This window comes from Oryza brachyantha, chromosome 7, assembly GCF_000231095.2.
Source record: "Oryza brachyantha chromosome 7, ObraRS2, whole genome shotgun sequence".
NCBI classification, from domain to species: domain Eukaryota; kingdom Viridiplantae; phylum Streptophyta; class Magnoliopsida; order Poales; family Poaceae; genus Oryza; species Oryza brachyantha.
Genome location: NC_023169.2, coordinates 6080023 through 6103669, shown reverse-complemented (window position 1 = coordinate 6103669; position 23647 = coordinate 6080023). Strand labels below are relative to the sequence as shown.

The window sequence follows — 23647 nt, the reverse complement described above, 5'->3', positions numbered from 1 at the left end:
CTAAAGTCATATTTCATTAAATTGATCATAACATATAGAATTTAACACACATGAAACATGTATAAGAAATGACAAGATGATTAGAATGGTTACAATTTTGAGTTGTCTTCTTTGAAGCCGTTGTTTCCAAAAAAAAAAAAGGAGAAAGATTTCTAATTAACGGCGTGCCCCTTCTTTCTCTTCTTGTTCACAGCTAAATATTTTACGGTGAATCGTTAATCGTAATACCATAATAGTATTATTAACAATTAAGACATTTTACAATGTACAATAATATTGGTCTAGCACCACATGTGTTCGGTGTTGTCAAGTTTACATAATTTGTAGCTTATCCCATTCTAGGATGGTATATTGTTTTCTAGAGTTTCTTTTTAATTTTATAGATTTTGCACATCTTCGGCTTCATAACCTTGAAAACTAGGGAAAACCTCTTCTTTATTATCAAGGGTTGTTTTCGTTAACTAAATATCATCAACAGTCGTCATGTTATAATGAACATCACAAATAGGTGGTGGCTCAGTACCATCAAATTCTCAATAAACTTCCATGTATTTTGCACACATATAGACACCTCTATCCTGGTTTAATAAGTACTTAATCAGCACAACTCATTTTCTTTGGATATTCAAAGTTCAAAATGCGTTGAAGAAAAACACTAAATATCACAGAAACATTCGGATAAACACATTTCATATATATACCACTCCTTTCAGAAACTGAAAGTCACTCAACTGCATATTTGCATCAGACAATGTATGTTCTAGTTGCAACCTGCAGTTCCAGTGCTAGACAGATCATCTTCCTGCAGGTACTTCTCCACAATATCCAAGCCACACAGCTCCTTCACCACCGTCATTGATGCAGGAACATCAAGCTGAAACGTGAGCAACGAACTTCTTGCAGATTCAGTGCTGCCTGCAAACTCTATCCTCGCTGCTCGGATCGCTCCTCTCAGCGCACAATGGACGGATGCCGCAAGAACCACGGCAGGTTCCCCAGAAGCTAGTACAAGCAGTAGGTGATGATTAATAAATTACCATAAAAGTACATGCAGTAGGTGATCATTAATAAGTTACTTTAGACCCATTTGTGTGTTGAATGAATGTTTCAAAATCATTAGCCAAGTTGTTACTAACAGGCTCTTTCTGATAGCTGCTGACATTATTTCTCATACTCAAACTGCTTTTATCCCTGGGAGATTCATTTTAGAAGGAGGGCTAGTTCTCCGTGAGGTTTTACATGAACTTAGACATAAGAAGCTTTTAGGAGTTGTTTTTAAAATTGACTTTGAGAAGGCCTATGATAGGGTAAGTTAGAGTTTTCTGTTTGAGGTGCTTCAAAGGAAACTTTTTCCTCCCTTATGGATTAATTGGATTTAATCCTGTGTCATAGGAGGTAGAGTCTGTATTAATATTAATGGTACCAGATCTGAGTTCTTTAAAACTTCTAGAGGCCTAAGACAAGGGGACCCTCTCTCTCCTCTTCTTTTTAATTTGGTGGGAGATGTTTTAGCCAGAATGTTTGAGTTGGCTAAACAAAATGGTATCCTTTCTGGTATTGTCCCTCATTTAGTTCCCGGAGGTTTGTCTCATCTTTAATATGCTAATGACACAATCATCTTCATCCCTTGTGTTGAGGAAATTATGGCTACCCAATTCCTTCTTTACTGCTTTGAAGAGGTTTCGGGTATGAAAATAAATTACTATAAAAGTGAGGTCATTATAGTGGGAGTTCCTTTAGCTGAAGAAGAAAGGATAGCTATGATGCTTAATTGTAATACTGTTTCTTTTCGTCTAAAATAACTAGGACTTCCCATGAGCCCTGACAAATTGAGAGTTGCAGATTTGGAGTTTATTCCCCAAAAGTTAGAGAAAAGGCTCAATTCTTGACAATCTAGATCCTTGCACTATAGTGGGAGAGCTGTTTTGATTAATGCTTGTCTGTCTTCCATACCCTCTTATGCCATGGGCTTATATTTGCTCCCAGAGTCCATTATTCGATTAGAGGTCATTTCTATTGGGAAGGTTTAGGTTAATAGAAGAGATATCATATAGTTAAGTGGAGTAATATTGCTTTCCCAAAGAATGTTGGAGGTTTGGGTTTTACTGAGACTAGAGCTATGAATTTTTCTCTTTTGGCTAAATGGATTCTTAAATTGGAATCAGAACATGAAAGTTTACGTATGTCTGTTCTCAGAGCTAAATATATGAATCATTCTGGTTTTTTTCAAAGTCAAGTAAGGGGTGACCGTCTTTCTTTCTTTTGGCAAGGTTTACACAAGGTTAAACCCTGGGTGTATAGAGGTGTTACTTGGATTAGAGGTGATGGGAGTCACATTTGGTTTTGGAAAGATGTTTGGTTAGGTAATGTCCGTCTAAAAACTTTGTTTCCTTACTTATATGAGATTTGCAATAAAAAAGAGATCTTAGTTCAAGATGTTATTGAAGGGGGTATTAACATATTAACTTTTAGATGTTCTTTCTCTCATGAAGATGCTGGACATTGTTATGAGCTTTGTGTCCTAGTAAACAGCCTAGCGGATAATAGCCAGGATAGGGGGTTGATAAGTTGGTTTGGGCTCTTGATTCTAACTGCAAGTTTTCCTCCCATTCTATGTATAATATGCTGACATTTAGAGATATCTGTGATGCCCAAATACAAAACCTTTGGAGTTCTCCTATTCCTTTGAAACTTAAACACTTTATTTGGCTGGCTTGGCATGACAAGATTCAATCTGCTTGGCAATTGAAAAAAATAAATTGGAATGGCTCAGAATTGTGTCAGCTTTGTAATGCGGTTGAAGATTCTAAACATATTTTCTTTTCCTGTCCCCTTGCTTTGTTTACATGGTGTTTATGCCGAGATGCACTGGGTTTAAGGAAAATCCCATGTTTGTTTGATGAGTTTAATGACTGTTTTGTTCGGAATATTAGAGCTAATTTTCATAGAGTGAGTTTCTGTCTTCTTGCGGCCTGCTGCTGATAATTGTGGTCAGTCAGGAATGATATGATTTTTCGCGATCAAGTTGTTTCTTCTCCACTAATTATTCCCTTGCGAATTGTGTGTCTACTCTTACAGTTGAAAAGACTTCTGAAAGTGAAAGATGTGGCAGTTCTATAGCGTTGGATTTTAGCTCTGCATGTGGCGGTAAGGCATCTCAGAAGCTCAAGGTCCCGGACTGGATGAAGAAGTAGCTGTGTTTTTTCTGATTAGTTAGCGAGTTTTGGGTTGTCTTGGAACTATGCTACTTTATAATAGCTTTAGCCTCCGTGTTTTGCCCTGGGGTTTGTCCGGTGAGTTTGGCAGGGATGCTCCTTTGAAGCTGGGTGGTTTTTTCTGTTGCGTTGTCGTGTTGTTCCTAGTGATGTTAAGCTGGTAACCTCGGATATTTCTGTCCCGTGTTTCTGGCTTTAATAAAAAGCTGGGCCCAGGCCTTTTGTCTAAAAATATGCAATAGAATCATATGGGACTAATGAATAAACAAATGGAATGACATTGTCACCTTTTGAAGAAAGCACACGGTGCTTGTGGTATCCGGTGTTGAGCACCTCTGCGTTGAACTGCTTTGGGATGGTGTCCACGCTTGGGATCTTGTAGTCCCAGGTGCTGTTGCTAATGACCAGACCGTCACTGTTTGTCTGGTGTTCTTCGTGTATGAAGAAACCAATTCCTTGGATGAAGGAACCTTCAATCTGAAAGACAGAAGATTGATAAAAAGAAAATACCAAATATGACGCGCCGATATGTATTAAATTGGAACTACTTGCATGTTACATAGGAATCTAGTAGTTCCAATAGCATATGTTCGAAATGTGGTCAGACAATGTGTTTGGACAGTGAACAAAATTGCATGGAGTCAATGTTCCTGTTGGCAAAATGAGTGTTTGGTACAAATTGTAGTTCAGGCTAAATTTGTGGGTGTTTAGAGTAAATTGTGTAAACTAATAGTAGTTTCGCATCAGGACATAAGGTCGAATCTAGGTACATGGTAGATCGGTTCGATCTGCAAGCACGTTTGTTTTGGAACAATGTTACGGTACATTACACTATTAATAGTAGTAAATTTAAATCCAACTATGTATTTTTAATACATATATTAAACATTTTATTTAAATATTTGGTAATATATATTTACCAAATTCATCTATTTCAACCTGATATACGACACAAATTTATCACAATGTTATATATTTTTGTTCTAATTTTACCCCTATAAAATTTATAATACACTTATTACCAATGTAGTGTAATAAAATCAGATCCCTCCGATCTAAACCAACGACCGGCTCATAATCATTGGAGAGTATATTAAAAAAATTCTTATTTTGGGGTTTATTTCGAGGGAAATACATGGTCTATTTTTCATCAGAGGGTACAACAGAAAATTAAGTAAAAACTGTGCATATCCATCTGATACTTGATACACACTTGTGTGAATGAAACCTTTTCTGTTATATTCTGTTCAGACCTATGAAAGAAAATTTGAATGTGAAATATTAGCAAACCTGGCCCAAGTCTACAGCAGGATTCAAGCTCTTGCCACAGTCGTAGATAAGATCACTCCTTAGTATGGTAATTGCTCCGGTAAGAAGATCAATCTCAACCTGCACTCCAGGAAATTTCAACTTATATGTGGATTGAATATAGATATTCTAACATTACTGAACTTCATGTTGCCGACAATCAGCATGAAAATCGTCGCACCTCGCTTGTACCAGCTCCATAGTTCAAATAGGAGTTTGAATCTTTGTCAGGTACCCAGTATGCACTTGCTGACAAATTAACATTTTCCTGAGAGGCCTGCGTGTGAACTTGTAATTACATAATGGTCAAGTGTAGAATATTAACAGGAAGAAAAACTGCTGCCTAGGGAAACCAGCTTATCTATTACCAAAATACACCACGTCACATGATTTCAAGAAATCTTGAGATGGTCATAAATGTAGTAAATACAAATTTGTATTATAGACAAAAAAATCCTGCCTGGAACTTGCTTCTCTATTAGCAAATACTTAATCATAAACTCAGAATTGTATATGAATCCACAGAAATCAATTTTAATTTCAGAAAACTACTTCCTGAACTGGCTTCTCTATTAGCATATACCGAATCATTTTTAAAAAAAATCTAAACATGATCACAAAAGTAGCAACAGAAAGATATATAAATCCACAGAAAATCAAGTTCAAATTCTTCTCTGGTAATCATCATAGGAGAAAGACATGCAATAATACTAGCAGATAATGAGTAGGTGTCAAATTGTATGGACGAATTCACAAGTCTGTACTGCAAACGATGATTATTTTCCTGGAGCTGTTAGAACATCACAGGATAGTGAAGTTGCTAGTGGATATTCTAGTTTACTCTGCATAAATAGAAATTACAGTAAGCTGCCTGGAATTACCTGGGAAATCAATGTATCCCATGAGACTGTCCCTGACTGTGATTGCAGCCTACCCATGACTGGCTTCAATCTGTCAAGCAGCATGTTGCAAGCCTGAAGTGTTGCTGCACAGCTAGATTCAGATGTAGTGCTGCCAGCAGTAAGACCACCTTGAACTAAGTTCAGTGTGTCAGACTGAAGAACACGGATTCTGTCAAGCAGACCTTCTTCACAGCCCGTAGGCCACAACTGTCCCAGAGCAAAAGCCGTCGTCTGTTGCACTTTCGTCCACAGTCCTTGCCCAAGCTCGATTCCTCCAACCTCCACAACAATGGAGCCATCAGTGAGCACAGAAACTCTTCCAGGTGCTGGTCTCACTCTCACACTAAAAACGAGGGGCACTGAAGAAATGCCTCGCTTTCGCCACTTGCTGCAACCGTTGAACTTCTTGATGGATTCAGAACGTTGCAGGTAGCTCGAAGTCGAGGCTAACCGATCAAAAAGAGAATGCAAGGTGTACGCAGACGACGATTCGCCTGCGCTGCTTCCCGGGTAGAACGAAACAAGGCTGTCGTAGGAGTGGAAATTCCTCTGCCTGACAGCGTTTGCATCAAGGGAGAGCACCGACGCAACGTGCTCGATGACGGCTTCTGCAACGAAAGAACCCTGCGTGTGTCCAGGAGCACGCATCGTTGATTTGGACGTGTGGTTCGTTCTACAGAGCTTGATGTCAAACGAGAGGGCACCCCAGTTGTACTTCTTCAGACCTGATACAACGTGCCCTGGCATGATGGGGCTCGCATCAGCAGATATCCCAGCGTCTATCAGTAAGTCCAGGTGCAAGGCTGTGATTTTCCCGCCAGACTTGAAACCGACGGAGTAACGACCTTTCATCGGGTGCCGCCCCCCGATCATAATCATGTCAGTGTTGCGATTGAGATGCATTCGGACCGGACGGCGTAATGTGTGTGCACAGAGTGCAGCTGCTGTTGCAACCTACAAAAGCATATGGAATGGATCAGTCAGAATAAGCAGGAAATCCTGTCGGTTGTTTTTCCTTTTTCTTTCTTTCATGGAGTTAGTGTCATATCAGGTACTTCTATACATATTTTCTTGGAAGAATTCGAAGAGCATTCTAAATTCAGGGGAAGAATGCGAAATGCATACAAGAACATTCTAAAACCGGATTTGCTCCGGTCCAACAAAAAATACCTCGGGGGTACCAATCATTTTACACCGTTGGATCTACCTGAGTAGGACGTGTACGGTTAGATCCAACGATCAGAAACGATTTGGTACCGCGAGGTATCAGTATCTTGAGATAATTTTTGTTACTTTTTGTTGGATTGAAGCAAATCTCTTCTAAAACAGTTGCTGCAAACTAGCTTACTAAACTAGTATGAATTAATTAGATTCTTACATGGAGTGATCGGACTGATTTTCCACCAAAGCCACCTCCAACCCTTCTTGTGATGACCCGTACGCTGCTGAATGGAATGCCGAGGCACTTAGAAATGACATTCTGTGCGAACTCAGGGTATTGTGATGAACTGTATACTGTCATGGTGTTATCTTCATCTGGAATTGCTAGGGCTGTCTGTGTTTCCATGTAGAAGTAGTACTGAGAAGGAAGTTTCACCTGTAGCCATTGATACCACATATTAATTCACGAGAAAAATGTTGTCCTATGCTGTGATGATAAATCTTACTATATTTGTTAAGGTTAGGAAAATTGGTCACTTCAATTAGAAGCTATATAGCATGTCATAACATTTCACTTACAATACTATATCAGTATAACTGCGATTACAGTTTGGAAATTAACTTGTGCCCATCAAAAATAGTTTCAAGGATCAACTACAAACAGTAACATTGCATAATTTATAAGGATTTTTTTATGGCTATATATGTAACAGACCATATTTAAAGAAAAAGCAATTATGAGCATATAGTTAACAGTTCTTAATGTTTTAATAAAAGTATTATGACAATATAGTTATATCTGAAAAGAAAAAGTAACTGATATGGAATATCTAGTTATCCCATATGTGGTATTTTCGCCTATAAAATTCAAATGTGAGTACTCATTCACAAACCAACACTGATAACGATGTGCTTCCAGTGCAGGTTCGAGGCTTTGGAACCAGCACATATTAAGTTTTATTTACCACTCCAACAATGTGAAAAAGGAGAATGTAATAGTAGTTGTTTTTTGTTCACTGGTCTAGCATTTTTCTTCTTTTTATTGGATGATATATACAGATGTCAAATTTATTTAAGCGGATTTTTGGTATGTCATAATTCTCACTCTGTCTTCTAATAATGTAACAATGATGATAGTATGAGGAATCACACAGAAAGTTAAATTAACCATACTTCTTCCAATAGGATCTTGTGATCAGCTTCTGCCATGCCAATGGAAAAATCACCAACTTGCTTGGGAGCCATACTAGGAGGAACCTTGATATAGCTCTTGTTCTGCACGGCTTGCTCCACTGTTAAGATTGGTGCCTTTAAACCATCTGTGCTATATTCAACAACCACCTGTTTTGCTGCCATGTCAGCATACCGCTGTGTTTCTGCAATCTGAGATAAATAAATATCATGTTTGAGTGACATGAATATGGAAAAAACAACAAACACATGAACAAAATCCATAAAGAATATTATTCAGTAAAGGCAGTTGAAACTTTGTATAAAGAGTAATTTTCCCATCCTTGAGATACATAGAAAATAATGCTACCTCTTGGTACCTCCTTAAAGATGGAAAAAAAGCTCTCGTATAAATATTAAAAATATAAGATAAGTACCACAACACCAAGGGCTTGGCCAGCAAACTCAGCAATTGGATCACCAAATAGTGGTTCGTCTTCCCCGAGAAAGGACGATGATCCAATATTTCTCCCTCCAGTAGGAATATCCTTGGCAGAAACAACAGTAATGATCTTCTTTGATGCCAAAGAAGGTTTGAATTTTATACTCTTCACATAAGCAAGAGGTTGTGTGCTGTAAATAAATTCTCCATACAGGCAATTCTTTGGAGCAGGAATATCATCTACATATACTGCCTCCCCTGCATTAGAGAGAGAATAGTTTATGTTTAATTCTCTAAGAAGTATTCATTGGGAAATATCACCATGACTATTTTCGTAATTGCGAGAAGCAATGTAATTAGATTACCACATACCGGAAGCTTGAAGCTCAACTTTATACTTCTTGATTGGATCACCAACAGGCTTATATTCATCACCGGAAATCGTTTCTCTTCGCAAAGAGAACGGCATGTTATGGACATAATTATCTAGCAAATCTTCAGAAATACTCGGGGTCTTTCCTGGCTCTACCATGCCTTTACAAAGTGGAGATAGGAAACTGAAAAGAAATCCAACAGCCACACTGACTCTGTATTCAGGATGAGTTGTTCCTTCCATCGGTACAACTGTTTCTCTAAGCAACTTCACTGCTTCAAGCACAACAGATGCAGTAAGTATTTTTCCTGTCAGGTGCTCCTCAACCTTCCTTGCTCTAATAGCATGCTCAGTTCCATAGGCACCAAAAGCCAAGTGCAGGTTACTTAGTACATTATCACCTGATGATTTATCCAAGGCAACATGTCCCAGGAAAGCAGAATTAACATATGAAACCGCGTTGCCGAGAGGACGAGGAGCAGCGCGATAAGTTTCGAATATCAAAGTATTCTCTTTCTTACAGTCTGAAGCCCAATGTGGAATAAATATATTGAGAAGTAAAGTACTGTGATCCAGAGGAGGTTGCTCAAGGAACTGTTCAAAAGTAACATGTAGTGTTTCTGAAGAAACCTGAAGACTAACTGTTGCAGCGGCACCAAGAAGTATGGTGGAAATGTCAGAGCGAAAAGGGTATTTGTGTGCCAGAATTATGTTTCCTCCAATGCTTGCTGTGTTCCGGACAAATGGTGAAGCAACTTTGCTCATGTGGTCAGCAAGTTTTCTGAAAACCACACTCCCATCTGGAGATGACATGGATTCACTTTCTTGGTTAAGGATTTCAATGGTCCTGGCAATTGTCGTAGCTGCTCCAATTTCAATGCCCTTGTCTTTCCTCACAATAGATGAAAGTTCAGGAATTCCTGCAATGTCAATATACCTGTCATAAAGGTCTTGATCCTTATAAACACCAGTACTTGTGTTGCCAACCACCACTTTCACTGAGCTTTCGCTAAACAAACCAGAATTTACTAACTCATAGTACTGTTTGATACTTTTGGGACAATACCATCCCTCCATGGGGCTTGGAATAGTAGCATCATTCATATAATCTAACGATGTTTTGATCTCGAATTTAAGGAAATCTGGGAAGGTACAGATCCCACCACCAAATGTGTAGCCTGGCAATTTGCTAACATCTGGGCACATGTCACCTTTTTTCCAGAATGTATTAAGGCCTAGATCCTCCAAGTCAACATCTGAAGCAAAACTTTTGCAGGCATCAACAATCGGTCGGTAACCGGTGCATCGGCACAAGTTGCCTGAGAAAGACCTTTCTGCTTCTGATACAGATAGCTTTGAGAACCCCTGTGGTGGTTCAGGCTGCTTGGATTTGTCAGCATTGATAAGAGAGGACATAATAGACATGCACATGCCAGGGGTGCAGAAACCACACTGGGAGGCATGAAATCCAGACATTCTTTTCTGAATGGCATGAAAGCCATCTTGGGTATTCCCCAGACCCTCAGCGGTGATAACTGAACAGAAATGTATACTGTAAACAAGTGTTAAGCATGAGCTTGCACTGAATTCAGTTACTTCATCTGTCGTTGGATTGTACTTCGCTATAAGGACTACACAGGCCCCACATCCACCTGAAATACTGCAAAGTATTATGAAACTATGGATAAATTCACAACATGTTATAGCCCGATATTTAATTCACATGTTGAAGAAAGAATAGCTTACACAAGGGATGGGGTAACTGAAATTGCTATGTAAATCACTACACCCCCTATTTGAACCCTAAAGAAAATATACTGTACAAAAAAGAAGAATACTTTAGCATCTCACAAAAGAAAAGAAGGCATGTTCTCTCGGTGCATTTGATGTCTTTGCCTACAAAGGACTGAATCCTCTTAGCCTTGGTCTGTGTTGCCTATTCAGGTTCTGCATAATGCCATGTGAGATGCACCCGTGGAATCCTAAGTACGGGAGGTCTGGGACCTACCTAGGACTTGGTCTACACCCATCGGTGGATGACTAGCTATCCTAGAATACTTTGAAAATGCTTTCACTCCAACCTACCTGCCTAGCCACTAGTAAGCTCATATTGTGTGGGTAAAGCGTGAATCCTTCGCAAGGGTTAACTCTACCGCTAGTAAATGCCATGGTTACCGCGCTAACCGTTCAAACCGCCACAACGCCGTAGTGGTTACTGGCAGTTTGATTCAAATAAAGTTGGACCAAATCGAGTAATTTTAAAAACCAATTGTGGAAAAAATCCCAAAATTTCCTAGCAATACATATGAAGTTAGAGCAATTTGGTGGTGAAAGTTTATGAAAATAACATTTCTAGGATCAAAATCTAAGACAAAACCGATCAAATGTGGTAAAACTGAATAAAAATTCCAGAAAAGACACTGTTCATCTAGGCCATGTTTAGAAAATCACATTGATTATATAAAAAAACATTTTCTATAAAGACAACACATATATAATCTATAGATGAGATAATACAATATGCTTATAGCTTACAGATGGCAAGAGAATATATGAGAAGAAAAAAAACCTTCATTGAATTTATCTGTTGTAGTTTGTGCACCAAAGAAATTTATAATGGTACATACATGAATTTTAAATTTCAGTTGTCTTGCATATTCATTGCACAATTGCAATTTGTCATTTATAATCATTTGAATGTCAAACTTTTACCAAAGCTTACATCATTAGAAATTTTTCTATTTACCAACTAATATATCTACATGCACCAAATATATCATAGTATTAATTTTCTATTTTCAGTAAATTTTAAATTTTTTAGGATTTTTTTATTTATATTTCCCCATGAACAAACTGGCCATGGTTTGAGTCCAAACTATGCAATAATTTTCTAATACAATGCGGTTTGTCCAGGAAAATCATGGAATTTGACTTCCAATTTTTTCGAACATGAATTTGTGTAGTTTTGATGGTTAATTGCCCTTCCAATGGGGGCGGTAACCCTCCAATAACAGTTTTGTAACGCTGCCTCTGGAGAGAACCATTTGAACAGTCGGGCCATAGTTAAGGGCGAATATGAGGTCATTCCTCAAGCGTAGATTTGTTTGTTAGTGCTTTGTGAAAGCGGTTTGTGGGAATGGGACTCATTAACAAAATCAGTCTTCGTGACTGATGGATGACATAAGTGTGATCTAAAACGATTATGACATAAGTGTGTTGGAGATTGTGAAAGGCTCTAGGAGCTAGAAAGAATGATATATGAGATGAATTGATGTCCTCGAAAGGATGAAAGTGCAAAGAAACTAAGAGAGAAGGTTTGAGTTGGGAGCTGCGAAGGGGTGGCTGACTTGGAGCAAATGTCGTGGCCTGACAAGTAGTATGCAATAGGAGTTCCCAGTAAAGATTAATAACTGAAATGTGTTCCGTCTGCTTGTGTTGTTATAGAGCAACTCATGGATAGGATTGAGGTGAGAGCCTCCTTCCTATCTTTGTAAACCAACCCACATTTAGAGTTTTGAAAAAGAAATGTTATCAAATGTTTGCGAAATAAACTAGGTCGCATATTTTCCCACGGCTTGCTGATTACGTTTGTACTTAATCTTTATTGTCAGTGAAGTGAAGTCAAAGGTTAGGGTTTCATTCCTAATCTCAAGACATTCCTTGTAGATTGGATATAGCCATGCTAAGGTTGGGTCTAGCTGCGCCTAAGTTCCATTACTACTTCTCCACTTGTCAGCCATGTAAGATAATTGGCATGATTAATATTTCGTGATAAACAATTGCCTTTCCAAACGATTTATTTACTGAAAATTGGTTTGAAAATATTTGTGGTGGTGAGTGTCTGTGATTAACATGGGTTAGGTAGCGATATCTATACCCAGAAATAGTTGCTTTATCTATTTGTGTGTAGTTGACTTTAGGTCAATCTTGGTCTGTAATTTCTTAGACATTGGTGTCCTTGGATGAATTCATTCTTAGATTTTATATGCACATTCCTTGTGTTCGATACGCTTGGAATACTCTGAGGTGAAATGCTATAAAGTTTCTCCGTATGCTTGCTGGTTTAATTGTGATCTTATAAAATACCAACATGGAGGAACCTAGGTCTAGTATGGTCGAAAAACCATATGACAAGGTTAGAGTAGAGTCAGGATATTTAAGGTCAACATCGCTTCACGGTGGAATCAAGACTAGATTCAGTGGGGACTTGAGGTCTACATCTGTGTGAGGATATCTTCATTAAGGACTTTACAAGTTGTGCGTGTAAGTGCGAGAAATAACTGCTTTATCTCCGCCAAACACAACCATCTCTCATTTAATTTGTTTGTTGTAATGTTGGATGGAGCTAGTAAGTTGTTTTTTTTTCTCTATATGGATAGTACTAGCACATGTAGGTGTGCAAATCAATAGATATATAGTTAAGGATGGTGGTGGGAAACATTTTGGCCTACAAAACTTATGGGCTGAGTGAAAAAGAATGAGCTGAAATTTTATTGTCTTTTGAGCTAAAAATATTTAAAGTCTGCATTGGGTTATAAAATAACCCATGCATTGCTTTTCACCATTTACCACCCCCATAATGTTAGTCCGGCCCATATATTGATGAACAGGTGGATATCCCGCCTACTAACTTACACATTCATCTTACCCAAAAACCCTGCGTTTAAATTCAAGGTGACTTTGTCCGAGAAAACACCCAAGCAGATCGTCGTGTCTACATCGAGTCTTGAGCAGTTTTCACATCATTCGCTGGCAGAAGACAAATTAACCACGTTAAGCTTGAGATGACCCAAACGAAGGCGATTTAACAAGTCAGAAAGACGTATCTACATGTACTTGTTTTCGTGGTGAATCCAATGAACGGTTGCTCTGTTCATTTCTGCAGGAGGACAAAGTGGCAGGTGACATATGCAAGGAAAAAAATGCATATTGATCCTAACAAAAGCTATTGTTAAAAAAGGCCTATGATTTTCTTTGAAGAGTGATTATATATGAATTACTCCGCGATCTATTTCATATTATATAAGATGTTTTAGGTTTATTCCGAATCAATTTCTTTAAATTTGACTAAGCTTTTAAAAAAATGTAGCAATGTTTAAACATAAATCACATATGCTATAAAAATATATTCATTGATATATTTAATGGAACAGATTTAGCATTTTAGATATTTGCTATGTTTTTCTATAAATTTAGTTAAATTTGAACCAGGTTAACCTTGAAGACACCCATCTAATGTGTTTGCAACGTACTGATCAATGGGACTAAGTAATTAACAGCAACTCTAGAGTTATGTATAATTAAGACAGGATACTGATCTATACCTATACTATCGATTTGAAAGCATGTCACCTTTATTGTACAGCAACCTTGTAATTGGAGTTGTCGAAACATACAGTCACATCTAGATGTCGACTGTCGTCCCCTTTAAGGGTGTCATTAGACCTTTCAAACTTTATAGGATCTTCAGAGAAGATAGTGTAGTTTCTCCAACTCTTTTACAACTTATATAAAGCGAAGAGACTCCGAGTTTGATATATAACTCTTGTGTATATGGAATTTTTCACAAAAAGACTTTTTTCTATAATATATATGCATGGTACGTGCAAGGGCGTGTGATAATCCTATGCATACTTTAAAAGAAATAAAATTTAATATATCTTGAATAATGGGCATCTCAATTACAAAAATGTATCTTAATCAGGTGATTAACTGTAGTTTGCTTTTGTGTAGGAGGCCTTTTCTTTTAGTACGGAGAAAGTACAGATTTTGACAATGGGACCTGAACAACAAGGCAGTTGAACAATCACGGTAGCGTTTTTTTTTTAGATTTTTTCCTCGATTTTGGCACAAACCTATTTCCAAGCTGCTAAAAGGTATTTTTTAAAAAAGTTTTTATATAAAAATTTATTATTTTATTTTTATAGAGTATATTTTCAAATTTTCAGATTAATATTCAACTATTTATGTAATTAAATAGCTATCGTAAAAGTCAGACTATTTTTCATCTTTTAGCAACGAAATAACGCAACCCACAAACACACACCGTGCAGTATGTCAGATGCACGGCCTGTTTTGCACAAAATTTTACTATTGGAGATGTTTCTCAAGTTCTCCCGATCGACCCCGACTTTGCTAATTTGTGTCTAATCCCCCCTCGTGTCCCAAAACAGCACAATCAACTTTGGATAAACGAGAGTTTTCTTAATGATCAAGAAAAAGTATACTGTAGATCGTAAGATGTGGTGAGAGATAAATTAGAATATTTCTTATTTTGTTATCATGTGTAAAAAGATTGTCCGTAAGGTCAAGATTATTTCATTTTGGACGGCCAAGTAATACTAACCACATTTTATTTTTAGAAAACGAAGTAATACTAACCACATAAGTCATTTTCGTTGTGTGGAATCAAATATCTCTGCCAGGAGGTAGTACATTATTGCATATAGATGCAAACATCCATGCTCAACTTGACTCAACTTTAATCATCATTTACGAGAAATTACCAAATTAACAGATGCAAATAAGCATGCAGGCTCGCATCAGGACATATCTCTATATGTTATGATAAGATCTCGTGGCAAGAAATTAACACATGTATTTCACTCACATGCATGAAAGATGGAGTACACTATACACAAGAAGGGTAGCTAGCAATGGAGAAGTAACCAATAGTAAGTTACCGATCATTTACGTGGTATCATAAATCAATGAAACCACGTATAAATCTTGATACCATGACCGGGAACCGGTTAAAAATGGGGAAAATATCACCCAAATTAAATTAAATTATCCTCTTAAACTACTGCGTACGTTACTCTGATTTACACCCTACCTACGTACTGCAAAATTTCAGAAACAGATCAGCTGGAAGAAGCGAACACGTACAGTACGTAGAAGATCGAGGTCGAAAGAGCTTAAGTGATAATATTAATATTACCTTCTCCGCAGCCGAGCTTGGGGCCCTTGAAGGGCGTGGCGGTGCGGATGAACTCCAGCAGCGTCGTCGACGGGTCCACCTCGGCGGCGGACACCTCCTGCCGCTCCCCGTTCAGCGCGAACACCACCCGCTCCACCGGCGCCACCACCACCGTCCCCTTCTCCTCCTCCATCATCGTCGCCGGAGAGAGCGGTCGACGTCGCCGCCGGTCGCTTTGGGCTTTGCACCTACCTAGCGCGGGCGTGCGTGATGCCTTGCCGTTGCCCAGGACTTAATGGTACGTAGCTAGCTAGCTAAATGGGAGAGTCAAATACACTGTTTGGAGATGGATAGTTCAGGGATGATAGTACAATCCAACAGCCGTGCATCTCCACGGGCTAGAGACTGAAAATTGTTATTTTTTAATTTATATTAAAAGAATTGTCCTAATTAAATTATTTCGTTGTCAACTTTAATTTCCTCTCCTAAATCTAATATAGAAATTTTATTATTCTATATAAGCTTACTCCATTATGTTACTTAATAGTGTTATTAACCATTGAATATTTATCTTATTCAAAGTTTTCTATATTCAGAGTAGTATATGAGACCGAAAGCATAAGGGTTAATTAGATTCATGCCATTATAAATTTACTAGTTTTGAAATATGACATTACTGTTTAACTAATTGTAAGAATGTCATTATAATGTCAGAACTATTCGGCAAATATTACTTGGGCTAGAAGAAAAGATAATTTACCTTTTCAATATTTCCTAAGTTGAGAGTATCTGACATGCGAAAATATAATTTAGCTTTTCAATATTCCCTCATGGCCAATTTTGGGACAAGGTCACCATTCGAAGATGATGAAAGTGGTTGACCATTTAGGTGATGGAGTTTGGCTGTGAAATGGCTGTGATAGCATATCCTACCAACGAGGGGTTGAGGTCACCACACTTGTATTGACGCTGAAAATAAAAATCAACGGTCACATACGTAGGCCTGGGAATTAATCTTAGACTATTCTAGTGCAGACCTAATTCTTAGAAGTACTGGGTGTGCTAGTCAGTTTGATCCTGTAACTGACAAGATATAACATGGAAACAGTTAACCCTGAAATCGCTATCGGCTGGCCATCCCAGGACCCTAGCCGATAGACTAGACGATCGGCTTTACATGAATTTTATTATAACAGTTATAAATATGCCCAATCGGTTGAGTCAGAAGTAGGATAAACACTTAGCAGCCCAATCAATCAACTATCTTAAAAGATCGGACAAACCGAGACAGTCTTAAGATTAATCGGTCATTCAAACCATCACAGAGCTTATCACACATGAGATTAACAGCCGATACAAGACTAGACATGGAATTGGATATAAACTGGGATGCTAAGCTAATTATTAACATGAAACAATAACGACTAACGACATGCATACTTATACCAGACCTAGAAGATCGAATCTAATCGAGACAGTACAGATCTAGGCGCAACCATACATGATATCAGCGGAATATTATAGCATGCAAATAATGAGATAGCAAACCAGCATAATCCATCAATTAATCCACTAAATTCAGCCAATCGGACAGACTTCTATGGACAGATCATACCAAACATACATAGATCAGACCTAACCGAGACAGTACGTAGTTTCGCATGATATAACCATAGAAACATGAAGATCAGTGAGTTTAACCAACTAATCAGTGAATTACTCAAGATAATGATGGCTAAACCTTCAGCGATAAGCCTCTACGAATCCCCAATCCAATCCGACAATTAACGGGATGCAGTAAACCAGATTAATCGGACTGAACTAAGACAGGACCAGGCCAACTGGAACAACGTTACCAGATTGAAACAAAGAATTCAAAGAGACTTGAACGAGCACTAATACTACTTCAAACTAAAATAGATCAAAGCGGTAGTAGAACTCAGCCCGCCGATCAACCAAGTAGAAGATCGGACTTAACCGAGACAGTTCTGTCCCAGTTGATCGACGGGTTTTGACAAACTAGAACTTACATTGCGAAGCTGACAAACTCCGCGCCGAAAGCCCAAGCAAGTCGAAGGTTTTGAGGCGATGTGCCAAGTTGAATTGATCTACTGATAATTTACAAGGACCCTAGACACATATTTATAGCCCAGGGAAATAACTAACCGGATAAGAATCCGCTACTAACTAACTTTACACTGTCCGGACTCTAATTAAATAACAGAATCCTAAACAAACTTCGAGATAAATTCTAATTAATCTACACAGACTCACAGTTAAATACCGAACCTATCTCCAAGCTTTGGGCCTAATCGGACTCCCATCCTTGTCCGATCTATACTCTATCGGTTGCAACCAAATCGCACCCAGTTTCCTATCTCCAGCCGATTCGAGCCTTCCTTTTCAATTCAGTCTTCAACCGTGTTCCAATCCATAACGCCTATTTGCCAAAATTCGGTGTTAATACATGCCCCCCAATTTCGGAATAATTCATTGTTCCGAAATTTCCTCTGTTGTAACCGATTTCTGCCATGGGCTCACTCTGTTGTAACGTACAGTCTCAACGGATCCCTATTTTAGCGCACTGTGATAACGACTTTTTTTGCTTGCTTGTGTTATAAGCTTTCGCTCTCCGCTAGACTTAGCCACTTTTCACCATTGTATCCTTCTTCCTCCTCGAGCTCCGGTGATCCTTACTCCTGCGTCCATCCCACTCACTTCGTTCCATCCCCCGAGCTCACACTTCCCACTCGAGGTCACATCACACCCCGCCATCGCTCCGCGGTGTAGCGCTGATCAACTCCGCTGCATCAAGCCTTCACCAGCGGCAATGGCATCCACAAGTTCATCACCGGACACCCCCTTCGAGATCCCTGAGGTAAATTTTCACCTTGGCCTTATTTCCGCCTTCCACCATTGAGTACCCTGTTTTTCTAAATCTAGGGTTACTGTTAGCGAATTTCCTTCATCGCTCCTATATGCTAGGTTACCAATCGGTCCCATATCTGATTTACTCTTCTGCATTGTTTTCTTTTCCAGCAGCTCAGAAACCAGATCATGATCCCTAGCCCAAACCCTAGATTTTACTTTCTCGGACCCATGGGAAATCTCGATCCCACAGAAATCATCTGTTCCGAAGCCAATCTGATCCCTTTTAAGATTGCCCAATTGAACACTTCCGATTGGACCCAGTCATTTAGATCTTTACCAACCCCCTTGACCGACTGGAGAGACTGGTACAACCGTATGTACAAAAGTTATGGTACCCAATGGGAAGAGCTGGACCTCGGCCATTGTATAGGCCTAGCCTTTCCAAGATGGAAAAGGATGAACCACTTCTAGCGGCTGCTTCCTATTTCTGGTCCGATGCCTTAAATGCTTTTGTATTCGGCCATGGGATACTCACTCCCACTCTCATGGATGTCCTGATGTTAACTGGCCTGAATATCATGACACCCGTGAACCCCTTGAGCCGGAGAAGCACTTTCCAACATCGGCTGCAAACCAAGGGTGTTGAAGGTTGGTCGGGATACATCTCCCACCGCAAGGATTCTGGGTCAGCCAATCATAGAGAGCACAATGCTTTCCTGAACCTATGGCTAGAGAGGTTCATGTTTTGCGGACAAGCTTTAGGCCCTACCACCAACTTTGAGAACATAGCAGAACGTTTGGCCGATGGAAACCCTGTGCCCCTTGGCCAAAACCTACTCGGAGCAGTGTACCATATGCACTAGGTATCTTCGAGGCTCTCTATCGGCCAACCAGTTGGCCACATAGCCGGACCATGGTGGTTTCTCCAGCTGTGGTTGAGGCTATATTTCTCAAAAGTCTTAGAGCTATCGGCCTTCAACTAGCGTAGCTTCCCCTCTCTGTCATACCTGGAGTCAGAACCGGCTACAACCCGGAGACGTATGTCGTACGGAGAAGTAATGTCATCCTTCCCAGGCCATTGGATGTCAGCCGTCCGACTAGCACATATTTTCAAGCTCTGTTACCTAGGACCTGAACCTAACGCACAGACTTGGTTCGCCTATCCTGATTCTCGGGAGTACGAAGCTCCAAGTATACTCAGGCTAGAAGAGGTATTAGAAGAGGTATTAACAGACATGAACCTAACGCACAAACTTTTCTTTTGCCTGCACCCCGTGCTTGCTGCCAATGAGCTTTCACGCCGGTCGATCGGCCAGTCCATCTTATGAATTTTATCACCCAACTCTTGAATCCCGGCAACTTGGATGTGGTCAGTTACCGGCCGATTTATTCTTCCTTGGCAAGATTGAGATGAGAGGTTATGTAGCTTCGGCCTTAGAGTTTGACAAAATCACCACAATGGCCGAAGTTATCGCATTCGGGTCAACAACCTCCTTCTCCTTTGGGAACGCGGTGCTAGATCTTTACCAATGTTGGTCGGAAGAATTACACCAACATCTTTTTTCGACGACCGTAGGCTTCTGTAACCGGATCAACTCCGATTATGAGTATTCCAACTCTAGGGTATTCCCTACACAGAGCTCATTCCCTTACTTGTGATATACCTCTTCTGCTATTACTAACACCTCATCTTGTAGCCTGCTCTTGCAGTCCCTGCTGTTAGCAGAAGTGGCAAGCCGATCGAGTACTCCCCATCAGCTCTCCCCACCTTGGGCCACGGTGCTCCTTCTCCTAGCGAGTACATCAAGAAGTTCTCGGGGCCACCAAGTCCAGCAAAAAGGCCCCTTAGGAGCAAGAAGGTCACTTTGGTCCCGAAGAAGAAGAGGGCCAAGACGATGGCAGTAGCTCTGCCGATCCCTGCGTCATCGGCTGAAATAGATGCTACCGTCAACGCTACTGCCGAAGAGGTTTCTGACACCGAGATCCGTTAGCAGGTGATTTCTTATCTCTTTCCGCTGTGTCAGGTAGTTGCTTCTTGAACTATAGCTGTTGTTTTACCCAGCCGATCACTTCTCTGATCTTCTTTCCTACAGTCTCCTGTCAAGCCATCAGTTGATGTTTCTCTTGTGCCGACTGTCATCGTCGATCCAGCTCCTGCTACTGACATGGTACTTGCGCCAGCAAGCCCAACTTCACCAGCTGGCCCATCCCTGAGATTTGGCATGAAACAAAAAATGGTGGTCCATTGGCCTTCCCGGCAAGCTACTTCCTCTGCACAGGTAATCGTCCAATGACTCCTTCATTATCTGGTCTTGCATCTATCACTAACACTCTGTTTCCTTGTGCTAGCTTCTTGATGCCCCCAGCTCAACGACTCCACAAGATGATGCTGATCCGGCACCAGCGCCCGTCCCGGAGGAAGTTCCTCTGCCTGCAAGCATGCCTATCCAACCGGCCGATGCTGCTCCCATAGCACAAGTAAACTTTTAAGCTCATTCTCTCGCCTTACTATTGTTCTGGCTTACCTGTCGTTTTCATTTCAGGACTTGGATGATTCCTTTTCTTTTAATGTCGGCAAATACTTGGACCCCTCTAAAGCCAACGTAGATGAGCCCATTGATTTGCCGACTGACCTCCGAGTACAGCTTCAAGATATCCTGGCCAGGCTAGACTACCCAATCGATACGTTGATCAATGACGTCAGGCCAATTAGATCTAGAATCGAAGAAATCCAAGATCGGCTGCCTGATGACTTGATACATGCGATAACCCCTACAGGTTATATCGAGTCCCATAGAATTCCTGTGCTCCGGGCGCGTCAAAGGATAATAGACCATGCTTCCTAGGCCGTGGCTCAAGCAAGAATTCAGGCTGACCGAGATCGGGCTGTGGCTGAAAAGACCAAGTTGGACGAACTCCAATCAGCTCCACCGGGGATACTGACCCGTATTGAAAGATTGAAGATGGAAAAGGCCGAACTGGAGGCGCGACTGACCAGGGTCGCTGAGAGCCTATTAGCCGAGGAACAAAAGCTGGCAGATCTTCCATCGGCCATGACTGCTCAAGAACACATCTTGAAGTCTACCGTCCAAACCGCCATCTGCAGCCGCCGATCCCTGAAGGCAGTCCCTGGCACCAACGCTGACGATTTAAAGATCATTCAAGACGCCGATGACATTCGCATGTGTGCAATTGCTGCCCTAAAGAAACACTTGGGCTTGTAATTATTTAACATTTCCCCTGTAATCAACTTCTTAGTATAACTTGATGCTTTGGCTTAATGATATAACTTCTGCTTCGTTGTGTATTATCTTCTGTCTTGATCTGTAATGAATTTGTTGGTCTAAGTGCGATGTGTTAACATCAGCCATCTTGAGGCGATACTTGAGTGTACCGGCTTTCATGTTAATCAGGTTTAGACGATCAAGTGTTTATCCACACGCTCGGGTAGTCTTTCTTTAGGTATTTCCCGTTTAATGCTCTCCCGAACACTTCTCTATCTAGTCCCTCTAGCATATATGTGTTTCTGGGCACACACTTGTGAATCCGAAAGGTTCCCTCCCAATTCGGTGACCACTTGCCAAAGACGTTGTCTCTGGATCCAATCGGCAAGATAAACTTCCATACCAATTCACCTTCCTCAAAAGTTTTTGACTTAACTTTCTTGTTGTAGTGCCTTGATACTCGAGCCTTGTTTTCTTTTATTTTTTCTGGCGCCCTTAACCAGGATTGGGCAACTTCTTCTGACTCGTCCATCATGAGATTATAGTACTCATCGTGTGTCAACTGATCTTGCAACGTCAATCTCCTGGAGCCAATGTTATTCTCTCATGGGAGTACTGCCTCGTGCCCATATACCAGCTAATAAGGTGGGACCTGGATGGATCCGTGGCATGCCATCCGATAAACCCAGAGCAAATCGGCTAGCGAAGTATGCCATCTCCTAGGCTGCTCGGCTATCTTTCTTTTTATTAGCTTGATCAAACTCTTGTTTGATGCTTCTGCCTGTCCATTAGCCTGAGCGTAGTAGGGAGATGAATTGAGTAGTTTGATTCCCATACCGATGACGAATTGTTGGAACTCTTCTGAGATGAATACCGATCCTTGGTCTATGGTTATCGTCTGAGGAATCCCGAATCGGTATATAATGTGTTCTTTTATGAAACTGATCAAATCGGCTGAAGTCACCTTCTTCAATGGTACGGCTTCGACCCACTTGGTGAAATAATCTATAGCTGCCATTATGAACTTATGTCCTTTGCTTGACGAAGGATATATCTGTCCGATCATGTCGATGGCCCGGCCCCTGAACGACCAAGGTTTGATGATCGGATTCATGGCCGATGCTAGAGATCTCTGCACGTTTTTGAACTTTTGGCAGTCCTGACAGCTCTTGTAGTACGTGAAGCAATCCTCTAGCATGGTCAGTCAATAGTACCCTACTCTCCGCACCAACCACTTCATTTTGTAGGCCAATTGATGGGTGCCACATATGCCATCATGCACTTCGCACATTACCACTTTGGCTTCTTTTTTGTCTAAGCATCTCAGCAACACTCCATCAATCGTTCTGTAGTACAACAAATCTTCGAGCAGGACATACTTGAGCACTTTATACCTAACTTTCCTGTTGGCCGATGACGACGGGTTTTCCAGATAGTCGATAATTTCCTATCACCAGTCATCAGCCTCAGCGCACGCTATGCTTGCTTCTGTCTGCCCTAGCTGCATTATCTCTGCTTCTGCTTCTGAGTTCATCGGCCGGTAGCCCGATGCTCCTTGAGCGAGGGAGTTTGCCTCGGTGTTTTGCTCTCGAGGAATGTGGGTTAGTGTGATCTGTTTGAAGTCCCCTAGCAGTTCTTTGGCCGCCTCGTGGTAAGTTTTAAGGATGTCATCTCTTCACTCGTATTCCCTGGATAACTGCTTGATTACCAGCTAGGAGTCTCCCATGACTTCAACTGCTTTGGCACCTATTTCTTTCAGCAACTCTAACCCCTTAATCAACGCTTCGTACTCGGCCTGATTGTTGGTTCGATACGGCTTGATTGTGTATGCAAATTTGAAGCATGCCCCCCGAGGCGAGATTATCATTAGGCCAATACCGCATTCGTGTCTGCAAACCGATCCATCGAAAAAGACCGTCCAAGGTGTGATTTCGACGTAATCGGCTTCCTTGTGGTGTTCAACTATGAAGTCGGCCATCACTTGTCCTTTTACCGCCTTGGCCGACTCGTACTTTAAGTCGCACTCTGTTAGTGCCAGAATCCCTTTACCCATTCTTCCTTT

General features: G+C 40.5%; 1 protein-coding gene across 1 annotated transcript; it reads right to left on the bottom strand.

Annotated features, from left to right (window-relative positions):
• Positions 1 to 582: 582 nt before the first annotated feature.
• On the bottom strand, positions 583 to 15756 carry LOC102705736 (putative aldehyde oxidase-like protein). The gene is made up of 10 exons (XM_006658408.3): positions 15512 to 15756; positions 8571 to 10223; positions 8194 to 8456; positions 7760 to 7969; positions 6804 to 7022; positions 5405 to 6379; positions 4705 to 4800; positions 4506 to 4604; positions 3503 to 3692; positions 583 to 1002 (listed from the first exon to the last, which is right to left on the bottom strand). The coding sequence occupies exons 1-10, from the start codon at positions 15684 to 15686 to the stop codon at positions 761 to 763; spliced, it is 4122 nt and encodes a 1373-aa protein (XP_006658471.1). The 5' UTR covers positions 15687 to 15756; the 3' UTR covers positions 583 to 760.
• Positions 15757 to 23647: the final 7891 nt, after the last annotated feature.

Excerpts from the sequence above, each read along its gene's own strand:
- LOC102705736 (XM_006658408.3), bottom strand. The coding sequence starts at position 15,686 with ATGATGGAGGAGGAGAAGGGGACGGTGGTGGTGGCGCCGGTGGAGCGG. Across the intron at positions 6,380-6,803 it reads AATCAGTCCGATCACTCCAT|GTTGCAACAGCAGCTGCACT; the intron begins GTAAGAATCTAA and ends ATGCTTTTGTAG. Across the intron at positions 4,605-4,704 it reads ATGGAGCTGGTACAAGCGAG|GTTGAGATTGATCTTCTTAC; the intron begins GTGCGACGATTT and ends CCTGGAGTGCAG.